This window comes from Phoenix dactylifera, unplaced genomic scaffold (genome assembly GCF_009389715.1).
Source record: "Phoenix dactylifera cultivar Barhee BC4 unplaced genomic scaffold, palm_55x_up_171113_PBpolish2nd_filt_p 000962F, whole genome shotgun sequence".
In the NCBI taxonomy this organism is placed as follows: domain Eukaryota; kingdom Viridiplantae; phylum Streptophyta; class Magnoliopsida; order Arecales; family Arecaceae; genus Phoenix; species Phoenix dactylifera.
Window position 1 is genome coordinate 93,650 of NW_024068320.1, and position 13,251 is coordinate 106,900.

Sequence of the window (13,251 nt, forward strand, 5' to 3'; positions counted from 1 at the left end):
CTCAAACCCAGATCAAACCCAATTCACAGAATAGGTGGAACCGATTCATAGCCTCAACCGGTTCAGGTTCTGGTCCACAATTGAGGCACGAAAATCAAAGCAAGAACAAACCCAGGAAGAAGAAAGAAGACGAAGAAGAAGGAAGAGAAGAAGAAAGAGGAAGAGAAGAAGAAGAAGAAGAAGAAAAAGAAGAAGAAGGGGAGGAAAGGAAGAAGGGGGGGGGGAGGTGGCTGGTGGTTCCGGTCGGCCCTCGGCGGTCGACCGTGGCCCTCGGCGGCGGCACTCGGCCAGCCGCCGTCGGCCATGCCACTGTCACAAGCGGCGCGGACGAGAAGAAGAAGAGAAGAAGGAGAGGAAGAAAGGGAGGAAAGAGAGGGACCGGGGCTGGGAAGCCCGGCCCCCGTTCGCCCACCTCCGGCCGAACTCATTTCGGCCGGATTGACCCCGGCCGGCCACCGTCGGCCGGCCGAAATTCACCAAATCTTTCCCGAAATAGGGGAAGCGCAACCGATAACATCCCTCATTCCTCTCCCCCCTTAAATCCATAAAAAGTAATAAATGGATTGTCTTTCTCACCTCCGGTCGTCGACGAGTGGATCTCCGGCGACGTTGGCGGCTCCGACGGCGGCGGTGGCTCCGGCAATCTTCTCAAGAAAGGGGAAAGAGGAGGGGGAAAAAAGATTATATTTTTAGATGGATGGGGAGGGGTTGGGGCTTCTCTGAGGGTTTCTCAACCCTCTTCACGAAGAGAGAGAGGGGAAGAGAGGGGGTTTGCGGGAGATTCGCTGGCCGTTCGGCCGGCGTGGTCATCGTGGGGGTGACCACGGTGAACCAACTAAAGTCGGCACTCCTTGCCGACTTCAGTTCGTTGGGCCCTAGGACGGGTCCAATTCGGATCTTCACAAGTTTTAGATCCCACCGAAGCATGTTTTAGGGTTGGGATGGGGCGCAAAATGGATCGTCCAGCCTACAACAAAAGAGCCGATCAGACGTGTCCTCAGTCCGGCCCAGAATCAGCCTGACCTCGAACTTCGCCGAAAGCTCCTTCAACCTCGAATATTCGTTGACGCGCCCCGGCCAAGCTCGGAACATCCTCCTTATTCGCCGACGCGCCCCGACCAAATTCGAGGCGCCCTCCCTATTTGCCGATGCACCCTGGCCAAGCTCGGAGCGCCCCGGCCAAGCTCGGAGCGCCTTCCTTATTCGCCAACGCACCCGACTAAGCTCGGGCTCCTTCTCCAGTAATGCTTCCCGACGCTCGAGCTCGGGGCACTCCACCGAGCACACCTTGGAACTCGAGATGCTAGGCTGGCCTTAGCATCCGTCTAGCAGAGAAACTTCGGAACAAACAAACTCCCCCCGAGGGGGACGAGGCCAGAGGCCGAAGGGGGTATAATACCATAACAAGACCCGAAATCGGTAGCGGCAGGGATCGCTCTAACGCCCGATTATCCACGCATTGGAGCGTAGCTGCTACTGTGAAAAGAACTGTAACACGTTATTAAAACGGGCTAAAAAGGCATTGAACGAGAGTTATCTCACCTTGTGTCTAAAGCTGACCTCGCCGAACGCCTGATGCGACCTCTCGACAAGCTCGGCCTCACCAACCACTGCACCCATGTGCATGCCTTCACCCTCCTACACGACGTGCTACTCCGGCCATGCCATGACACAGCTATTAATGTTTTACCGTTCTCAAGAACGGACTCCACTGCGTGCCACAATCAAACTCTAGCTGCGCGCCACTTCCTCTCATGATAGAAACGGGCCATACCTGCCACGGTTGTCAAATGCCTTACCGTTTCTAAGAATGGACTCCGCCGCGCGCCACAATCAGACTCTGGCTGCGCGCCACTCCCACTCATGATGGGAACGGGTCATACCTCCGCCACCTACGCGCTTCTCTCGAGACTATAAAGAATTCCAACAGGTAACGCCTAAGGGACTTTTTGGGCTGGATCTACAAAACTACATACTAACTTGATCGTCGGAGAGCCCTCACCGAAAACACCGGTGAGGCTTTGTGCAGGTATGCCGTCGGTCGCAAGAGGTGGCTCTTCTTGTCTATCTCCGCACTCCGACAGCTCCTTCGATTTTTCCGGTGTGGCCATCCTCGGGCCAGATTTGAACCACAACTGGTTGGTTATGGGTCTAAGCCCTTGGCCCCGTAGCAGAAGGTTGATGCAACTCTGTGCGCTTCCTCTTTCTCAACCACGAAATTTACATTTGTGAGAAAATAATAAAGGATAATCTTTGTGATATTTCTTATTGTTGGGGGGAAAATGGACCACCCACAAATTAAAGCACCCAAATCAGAAGGCCGAGCACAGAAGGCTGCCGAGCTCAAAAGGCTGCCGACCTTAGAAGGCCGAGCTCAGAAGGCTGTCGAGCACAGAGGTCTGCCGAGCTCAGAAGGCTGCCGAGCACAGAAGGCCGAGCACAGAAGGCTGCCGAGCTCAAAAGGCTGCCGAGCTCAGAAGGCCGAGACCAGAAGGCTGCCGAGCACAGAAGGCTGCCGAGCTCAGAAGGTCGAGCACAACAGGCCGAGACCAGAAAGCTACCGAGCTCAGAAGGCTGCCGATCTCAGAAGGCCGAGCACAGCAGGCCGGGACCAGAAGGCTGCCGAGCACAGAAGGCTGCCGAGCTCAGAAGGCCGAGCTAACCTCAGAAGGCCGACCTCGTCATCTATATGCTGCGGCCATGCCCTGCAGCAGCCTCACCGCACCATGTTTTACTTGCCGGCCACGCCATGACATATCAATTAGGGACCATACCCTGCTACGACTGTCAACACCTCACAATTCCTAAGAATGTACTGCACTGCGCGCCACAAGCAAGCTCTGGCTACGCGCCATCTCCTTTCATGATGGGAACGGGCCATCCACGGCAACTCATTACTTCACACGCCCACGTCCAATCGTGACGGTAACCCATTAATTCGCCCAGTCGCATCACAGATAACCCTACCACTCTCCCTATAAAAAAGAGGGCTTCTTCCTCCCAAGGGAGAGCTTCAGACTTCGAAAGGGGGTCCCTCTCCTTCTCCAAAATTAAGCTCCCCTCTGACTTAAGCATCGGAGGGCCGGCGCCGGAAACCCCGGCCACCGGCATTTTTGCAGGTCTCCTGGAGGACGCCGTCCACCGACGGACTGCCACCCGCCATTCTCGTGCCGGAGCTCCTCCTCCTCAGCCGACAGCCGCCCCCGGGTCCAATTTTCAGCAATAGTTGGCACTAGAGGAAGGGACCGAGTTGTGGTCATAAAGTTGAGAAGCAAATGAGCCTCCAATGCCTCATGGCGTCCCCCACCATGCCTTGGGCACTCTGTTCAAAACTCACCACCAAGACCTCCGGCAGATCCAGTCCCCTAAGTCCAACCAGAGCAGTTCAACCTGCTTGTTCAACAAGTCTAAGCACTCACTGCGGCCGTCCAAGGCCTACAGCAAGTAGAAGATCAACCTCTACTCCCTCCTCACGAGCATGAGTCCTCAGGATGCCGCTCGCGACGTCATTTTTCTGTAGAGCGTCGCCATCACCGAAGCTCCCCCCGAGCTCGACCCCTAAGCCGGGAGGGCTTGTCGCGCATCCATTATCCTATGAGTTTGCGCCGAAGCCTGACGCCTCGCGTACAGGAGCATCCATCTGAGGCGGGGTCTGCCCCATGCCAAGTTGCAACAGGAGCCCCACCCGAGCTTGGCAGAAAAGTCGAGGACTTGGAGCGGCAGATACAAATGCTTCAAGACCGAGGCCCAAAGCGAGACGTCGACCTTGACTTTACAACAAAGTCTCCATTCCCTCAATGTATCATGGATGAATCAATCCCCCAGAGGTTTAAGATGCCACAGATTGAGTCATATGATGGCTCATCCGATCCTCTGGATCATTTGCAGAGCTACAAGGCCCTTATGACACTCCAAGGAGCCACAGACGCTCTACTCTGCAAAGCCTTCCTAGCAACTCTCCGCAAGGCAGCTCGTCTTTGGTTCTCTGGATTAAAGCCCAGCTCGATTCTCTCCTTTGAACAGCTGGGCAGGCAGCTCGCCACCCATTTTGCCGCCAGCCGGTGTCAGCGCTGGACCTCAGACTCCCTCTTCGCCATCAAGCAGAAGGAGGAAGAATCCTTAAAAGACTATATCAATCGCTTTACCTCGGCCACATAGGAGGTTCGCGATCTTGACCAGTCAATCGCCATGTCGGCATTGAAGACTGGAGCTCGGTCCTACAAATTTCTCTTCTCCATCGAGAAGAGCTTCCCCACCAACTTTGTTGAAATGTTGGCCCGAGCTCGCAAGTACGCCAAGGCTGAGGAAGCCATGGCCTCTCGGCGGGAGGCAGCCGAACAACCTGCCAAGATGCAGAAGAAGCACCAGGAGCACTCCCAACCAAGTAGCAGATTCCCCTGGCATGAGAAAGAGCCTCCTTGGCCCAAGAGCCTAGCTCGCCCGGGGTCTCCCCTCCAAAAATTTCAGACGTTCACTCCTCTCACATCCACCCGAGCAGAGATCCTCATGGAGATTGAGAGTCGGGGCTACCTCCGACCTCCATTAAGAATGCGTCCGACAGAGTCGCGGAAGCACTCGAAAAAGTACTGCCGCTTCCACCAAGATTGCGGCCATGATACGGAGGATTGCTACGAGCTTCGTGATGAGATCGAGGCACTTGTCCGCCGAGGTCGGTTGAGTTATTTTGTCCGTGATCATGCCTACAGGAGAGAGCCCGAGGAACAAAACCCAGTGCCGCATGAGGAGCAGAATGACAACTGACCTCTCGCGGGCATCATCAATACTATCAGAGGGCGGGCAAGTAGAGGCACCAGAAGCTCCAAGCTCGGAAAAAAGAGCTTCCTCAAAGCATCCGTGCACTGTGAAAGTCACATCTTCTTTTCCGATGAAGACCAAAAGGGTGTTAAGCCCTCTTTATGACGACGCTATAGCTATTTCCCTCATCATTGCAAGGCTTTAAAAAGGATTTTAGTACATAATGAAAGCTCGGTTGATGCCTTATTTTGTATGCCTTTCAAAGGATGAGCGCTCCTCTGACTAGATTCATAGGAGATTCCACCCCAAGAAAGTACTATAAAGTTAAATCCTCTCATGAACCAGAAGGCCGCCGAGCTCAGAAGGCCGAGCTCCAAAGGCCGCTGAGCTCAGAAGGCCAAATGCAGAACACTTCCCCCAGAAAATCGAGCCAAAGAAAGCTAGTGCTAAGCCAAGTCCTGAGGGACTTCGAAGTTCGGAAGCCATCAAAATATCTCCAAAAGGTACATGACGCCACTTTAGCTTCAAATAATTTCAATATTTTATCTATTTTCAGGTCGGAGAATCCAAAAAACGACCTACGGATATCTCTATCTCCAACGTCGCCCCGCTCCGAATAGGGCGCACGATCGCCAACGGACGAAGTCCGTCTCCACTGATGCCCCGACTAAGCTCGGGACGCCAACTTGACGACATTCGACGACATTCGATGGCACTCGACGCCATTCGACGACACTCGATGCCATTCGACGACACTCGACTCCACTCGATGACATTCGACGCCATGTCAACGCCGTTCAACGCCTCCTACGACAACACACCCTGATCTGAGTGGGGGCACCTTGCTGAGTCGACCACAAGCCAAAGAAGGCTGCCGAGTCGACCTGAAGCACTTTAACTCCAACTGCATGAGAGGTACACCCTACTTGGCACGCACATCTCCATATACATTTGGCTATATTACAGGATGATCGACGACTGGACTACTTCTTTCGTCCGAGCCAAAAAGCAGCTCGAACTCGGAAGTCGGGGGGTAGTGTTGGGGGGAAAATAGACCACCCACAAATTAAAGCACCCAAATCAGAAGGCCGAGCACAGAAGGCTGCCGAGCTTAGAAGGCCGAGCTCAGAAGGCTGCCGAGCACAGAAGCTGCTGAGCTCAGAAGGCTGCTGAGCACAAAAGGCCGAGCTTAGAAGGTCGAGCACAGAAGGCTGCCGAGCTCAAAAGGCTACCGAGCTCAGAAGGCCGAGACCAGAAGGCTGTCGAGCACAGAAGGCTGCCGAGCTCAGAAGGCTGAGCACAGCAGGCCGAGACCAGAAAGCTACCGAGCTCAGAAGGCTGCCGAGCACAGAAGGCCGAGCACAGCAGGCCGAGACCAGAAGGCTGCCGAGCTCAGAAGGCCGAGCTGACCTCAGAAGGCCGACCTCGTCGTCTATATGCTGCGGCCATGCCCTGCAGCAGCCTCACCGCACCATGTTTTACTTGCCGGCCACGCCATGACATATCAATCAGGGACCATACCCTGCTACGACTGTCAACGCCTCACCATTCCTAAGAATATACTGCGCTGCGCGCCACAAGCAAGCTCTGGCTGCGCGCCATCTCCTTCCATGATGGGAACGGGCAATCCACGGCAACTCATTACTTCACACACCCACGTCCAATCGTGACGGTAACCCATTAATTCGCCCAGTCATATCACAGGTAACCCTACCACTCTCCTTATAAAAAAGAGGGATTCTTCCTCCCAAGGGAGGGCTTGGGACTTCGAAATACAGTTCATCTCCTTCTCCAAAATTAAGCCCCCCTCTGACTTAAGCATCGGAGGGTCGGCGCCGGAAACCCCGGCTACCGGCTTTTTGCAGGCTCCCCACAGAGGACGTCGCTCGCCGACGGATCGCCGCCCGCCAGTATTCACCGAAGCTCCTCCTTCTCAGCTAAGTGGTCGTCCCCGGGTCCAATTTTCAGCAACACTCCACCGATGCTCCGCATGTGTTCTTGCTTCATTAAAATTTTCTGAACATCACTTCTCTGCATCCACACCAAACAGAAGGTCATGCTGTTAATGAAGCTGACATCTCGGTACCTGTCGATTGACGTATAGGTTTTTACTTCGCTTTTTTGACATCCGTCCCACCTAGCGATATGGAAGTATGTGTTCTTTAATAACTTTTGATATCCACCATAAGGGCATTTCCACCTTGAGATGTGCCCAGCAGTCTAATGGTTCTCACAGCCTTGAGCTGTTCCAAATGTCATAAGTTAATTTTAAATCAGAAATCATTGGCTAATTTTATATCATCATTTCTGCTCTTCTTGTTATAACCTTTCAGCTGCATGAGTTACCCCTGTTGATAGCGGCTAGTGATCAACGAGGTTGCATTCTCCCATGAAAAGGAAGAATGATTGGATCTTAGAATTATCTCAGTCCTCCGGATTTTAATGCTTGGAGCAACATGTACTACCATTGTACGACATGTTTGGTTAATTCTGTATAGTTACAGAAGTTCTTGATATCTCAATCCATAGATTGGTGAGAGTACTTGCAATCTCTCTTCCCTTACTCTGTATCTGGAATATCATATCAGGTTTTAGGTTATACGCAGCATTCCCCTGCTTTTCCAGTCTTTTTGCCCCAACTCGCTAGGTGGGAAATCTGTGGTAGAAACATAAGTTCTGCAGCGAATCCATTCTAGAAGCAGCTTGCTGCAGCTGCAGCTGCTGCAATGGTCTTAGGACATCTTGGTGCTCAAGGCGGCGGTATTTATCCAGATAATTGAGTTGGTTTGTTTTCCGAGGGAAAGGGAATCAGATCTTGCAACTTGTCCTTTCCTCAACTAGAAGTCCACGTTGTGGTCAGTCAATGGTTTCAAGGGAGGATCTGAGAAAGGCCCATCACATCATGATCTCTGTTCCAGGTCCATCAACCAATGGAGAGAAAACTGACTTAAATAATTTTATTTTATTTTTTTGCTTGGAAGGGCCACCCGAATTTTAAATCGTTGTGTCAACTTTAGGTTTAATAATGACTGTCCGCTTATAATACTGATCAAATATTTAGTTTTACTTGAATCGTGCATGGATTTTAATAATGGCTGCTGCTTCCTCTAGGTATCTAACAGTTGGTGGGCTTGATAAATCCTGTTGGGTTGCACATGCATTGCTGGATTTGATGTCCTCATCATTTCAGATTTAATAAATTGAAGTTCTGGGGACGTGGATGAAGAAAAGTATTTCACAAATCTTGCCCCCCAATACGATCCTGATCTTATGAAAAGAGACCAGCAGCCATTTAACTAGAGTTTGCCACGTCAGTCAATTGCTTAGGGTCTTATACGTGCGGTGCAACATCATTCTGCCGGTTGGCACCATTCTCGTCAACGCATAGGCTGGGGGGAAGCTTCGGATTTCAGATCCATATGCGGCATTCCACCGTTTTTCTTGAAGAAAACAGGAAATTGTCCAAATTGCTCGTATTTGTCTCGAGTACGTAATCTATGATTCAACCTGCAACCAGAAAGTCGTGAAACACGGCACATATCAAGGAACAAGTTAACCCAACCGTTCAGAAGAAAGCAGCAGAACTGCTAGGAAAGAGAAAAATAGAAGAAAAGAAAGGTGGAGCTGCAAGGTGAACTGGACAGGAGGCACAAGCATCCAAGTTGATACATGTCCCTTTCCTGCTACCATTTATTTTTAAAATTTGGAGGCATTCACTTTCTCAACTTTGCTTTTAAAATGCAAACAAGATTAGGTATAATGGCTCTGTATTCCATTGAATGCGGTAAGTAAATGATCAAATATATGACCACCAGCTTACCTGCCCATTAGATGAAGTCACGGTCGCTCGCTGCTTCTCCAAATCTTCTCTCCGGTGCTTGGGCCAATTCTCCGGAGAACTCAGAATGCAGAGCCAGTAATATGTGAGGAGGGGAGGTGGCTCCATTCTTCCCTTCTACAAACATTCCATTCGTTTGGCGGCTTCCTGTGAGGAGCGGACGGGAGGCCCCGTCTTCATGATCCACCGAGTTGTTCTGATAGGAATTTTTATTAGCTAACACATTAGCTTGGTCTGCCGAGTTGGTTTGAACCTATTCATTCCAAGACATGGTCCTCAAATCTAAGGTCCCACTCTCTAAAAGCTCGAAGGTGAAGCAGCTTCTCTACGATCGCCCTCAAATCTCAAGCCTCCACCCTCCCTGGTAAAACCCATTGACATGAATTCGGTGCCGAGTTGAGTACCTTGTCGTGCGGAGCAACTAATTTTCTCACAATATACCCTCTGACATCTTTTATTAGCCATACATTATACCCTTCATTTAGACGGATGGAACTGGTAAATCAAGTATTGAATTTAATGTGAGCTCGAACCAATTTTCTTGTGGTACATGGAGTAAAAATTTACCAGAAAATGATAGACAGCTGAGGATCTCATCCATTGTGTCAGCTTAATCTAGACCAACTAGAGGCCCTCGTTGATTGCAAAGCGCACTTAGGCTGCCCTTGTATTTTTTTGTCCGATCATCTCTAAGCAATTACCTTTTCGGCTGTGATGTAGCTTCAAGAATCTCATCCAAAGAGGATAGATGGGAGATATTATTTGAGTTATTTTGATTTGTATAAGTCTTCAAGATCTATTCATTACATAGCTGATATGAGACTAAGTACACATTTGCACAGATCCCTACATGCTCTCTTTGTTTAACCTCTAATACTTTGCTAGACTAAGAATCCAAATCCATCCAAATCTAATCATAAATATCAAGATCAGCTCATAATCAGCCCAAATGAGCCTATACAGTAGTATCTCCTATCCACATAAGCCATAAGTCGAATTTTCTCTAATACCATTTGTAATAATTCAGATTTTTTTAAACAAAAGCTAGTCAAAAAGTATCATCTAGGTTTCTTGATCCTATATTAAATATCCAAAATTTATCTAGTATATAGTTGATGTAAAACTAAACACCTATGTGCATAAATCTTTGTAGAACTTGGATCATTATCCTTTGTTCTTCTACCATGCCGGTTACTATTTGTTTCAGCACATCTCTTTGAATACTAAAAGGACAGCAAAAATAAATTCATTTCAGTGATACCTCATTTTAATGCCTTTTGGAATAGTGCAAATGGCGAGCATTGAAAAGCAGTAATGGTTATGGGACCAAGTGTGACATTGACTTTCAACTTGTTTGCTATGTCTTTTTCAGTTTCCTGAGCCCTTCTCATGCAAAATTGCAACCCAGTAACATGCGTGTCGTTCTTGCTCTCCTCCTACAGTTTGTTGGTTTTGAATTTGTGGGTATGATATTGGGCGTTATTTATTGCAAAGACATGACTCATCTTGCTTAGATTGTAGTGCCTTACTCTCCAAATCATCAATGAGGAGTGCTATTTATGTCGGATTGCAGTGCCTTTTTTTTTTCTCCTCAGAAAAATTGGGATCTTTCTTTATGTTAAAAATGGTATACATTAAAGAGAGAGTCTTGCTTTGGGGGACTCTGATTTGTTTTTTCTTTTTTAAAATCATTATCCCTAAATTAGAAAAGAGAAGTTGTCTTTTTTACTTTGAAAAAAAATAAAAAATTGTTCTTCAAAGGTGCAAAAGATTTTGTTAAAAGTGGAGGACCGTATTTCTTACTTGAATAGAATTTTGAAATACTCTCAATAGGATCATTTCTAGACTTTCTTTATCAGCAAGTCTGCGAATGTACTCCCAAGAAAACTACAGCAAACATCTCAGTTTGGGATCACTAATCTCAGGAATCACGAACAATCAAGGTGGCTCTGAAGGAAAAACCTCCGAGCAGAGCCTGCATACTTTTCTAATGCAGTAAGTTATGGGATGACGACTTAGGTGATGACATGAATTTAATTATGCAGTGCTTCCCTCATAAACAGGCACAGCCATGTGTTTGGAATCAAGGATAAGGAGAGTTGGTATATTAAATGCTATCAATACCGAAAATATTAGCTACCATTGTGGTATACCACAACCCATGGACACATTAAATAGAAATGAGAGGAGTTACTCACCAAGGTTCCAACCTCACATTATTCCTCTGGCCTTCTGCCTTGGGGTGATGGGTCGGAGTTGGTGGGTCTGCTGACCGTGTTTAATCTTTGTGGACCCAATCCCCTCCTTCGTGACGCATTAGCCCAATCACCTCAAGGAATAAATATACTCGGTTTCCTCTTAGGCCTCCTTGCAACCCTGCCTTCCCTAATTGCTTGCCACCAAATCCTTTATTTACGCCAGGCTCGAGCAAATCAGCCCTCACGCAATGAGAAGGAAAGAATTGAAAACAATGAAAACAACCTCCTCCTTTTAAACCAAGTGTAATTCTCCTTCCTTCTACAAGCCATGGGGGACAAAGCGTACAGGGATTAGGACCGTAATTAGACCAAGTCCAATGCCAGTATAGAAGTCTTTCCTTTAGATGCCATTTGCACTGGCCATGAAAAGCAACAAGGCAAGCCAAGATTATTCCTCCCTTCCCTTCCCTCCCCCATGTCGTACTTCCCAGCCAAGAGATTCCCTTGGCTTCCCTCACCTCTCTTCCTTCCCTCTGGTCTTCCTTTCCGTTCTGGTTTCGAGCCATAGAACGTTGAGAGACCGACATTGAACTCAAAGAAAGACCGATGGCGAGCAAAACAAGGAAGAAATCCCTTATCTCCAGCCATCTCCTCCTCCTTCCTCCAACAATGAAGGACTTCGCTTCCTGCTTCAGCGAGCACGCCGTCAAAGTCTCCGATGCCTCCTGCTCGGGCGGCAGCGGCCATTCTTCGCCCCCCGAGAACAGGTCGGTCCAGAGCGCCGTCACCTGCCTGTACAGGTCGCGGCTCTCCACACGAAAGGAATTTCTCATCAGGGTCACCTGGTCCAGGAGCCACGTCGGCCCGGCCTTATCCATCGGCGTCGACGACAGCCCCTCCCTCCGCGACTGGAAGCCTACTTCAATGAATTCACGGCTCTTGAGGAAGAAGAAAGGGAGCGAGTCCTACGCCTTGGGTAGCTCTGTCGTCGATCTCCGCTGGGACATCTCCTCCGCCAAGTACGGTCCGGGGCCCGAGCCTACCGATGACTTCTACGTCGCGATCATCGTCGATGCCCAGTTCGGTTTGCTGCTCGGCGACATGAGCCGGGACTACATCGAACGATTCGAGGAGAAGATCCCGGTTGCCGAGTTCTCGATGTTTAGTCGGAGAGAGCAGGTCCTCGGGCATTCCCTTCACTCGACCAAGGCTCGGTTTCGCGAGGATGGGAGGGATCATGAGATCACCATCAGGTGCAAGGAGGATGGTTGGGACGCCAAGGAATCGGAGCTGTCGGTGTGCGTCGACAAGAAGAGGGTGGTGTACGTGAGGAGGCTCAGGTGGAACTTTAGAGGGAATCAGACCATATTTATCGATGGAACGCCGGTGGACATGATGTGGGACTTGCATGACTGGTGGTTCAGCAGCCCCTCGGGGGGTTATGCCGTGTTCATGTTTCGGACGAGGAGCGCACTGGAGAGCAGGCTGTGGCTCGAAGAGGAGATACTGCACAAGGAGCAAGCCATGTCCGGCTTCTCCCTGTTGATCCAATCTTTCAAGAGCTGATCTCGAAGCCTTCTGACTGGTTTGCTGTTTCCTTCACCTTCTCCTTCACTATATATGCTGCTTCTTTTCTCTTTTGTTCCCAAAGATTAGTCCCCGATTCTTTAGGACGTTTCGACTCAAATAAGTCGGAGAGGAGTTGCTCGTTAGATGGAACTTTAGAAATGTGAATTTCAGGTTGGATTCTGATTTTTTTTTTCGGCCCCCGGCCCCCTTTGTTTCCTTGTTAAATATACTTTCTTATAGAATCATGTTATCCTTTTGAAATACAAGCCTTTGTCCTTTCTTTAAAGGGGATGGTTTTTCCATTCTTTCTGTTTATATGTTTCCGTGGTCGTTATGGGAATGAATTAAATGGGTGGAAATACCAAATCCCACCTTTTGTTTCTTCTGTCGATCTCCATGATTCGCTTTTGTTCCTTTTCACTTTAAATTTTGGTTATTAAATTTTTGCTATTATCTTAGCGGGCATCAAAGCTGTGTTTGATATTTTTCTTCCACCTTAACATCTCCCTGGAGTCCTCGAGGTTCCTCGACTTGTTTTCGGGAGGAAGTTTCTAACCTCACTAACTATTTGCTATAGCGTCTTCAATTCAGTCACAGTGGAGATTTGATTGTCCTCGAGCAATAGATTGCTATAATGGTGGGGCTTCAAGGAGACTCATATCAGGGGATTCATAATGATAGATTGTTCGAAAGATAAAACTTATTATAAGGCAAACTGCAAAGGTGATCCACCATTATATACTGCTGGTTCTCCAACTTAATTAATGATAAATTAAGTATGCCTTTTTTGGCTATCAATTTTACTTCTAAGTTCGCTCTCGTAAAATCTCCTCAAATCTCTCCATCTCAATAGCAATCGCACCATGTTTTTGCACTCTGTGCATTTTTATC

General features: G+C 48.9%; 1 protein-coding gene across 1 annotated transcript; it reads left to right on the plus strand.

Moving 5' to 3' along the window:
* Positions 1-10,986: 10,986 nt before the first annotated feature.
* Positions 10,987-12,742, plus strand: LOC103697828. Its single transcript, XM_008779766.4, has one exon. The coding sequence runs from the start codon at positions 11,398-11,400 to the stop codon at positions 12,355-12,357; it is 960 nt and encodes a 319-aa protein (XP_008777988.1). The 5' UTR covers positions 10,987-11,397; the 3' UTR covers positions 12,358-12,742.
* Positions 12,743-13,251: the final 509 nt, after the last annotated feature.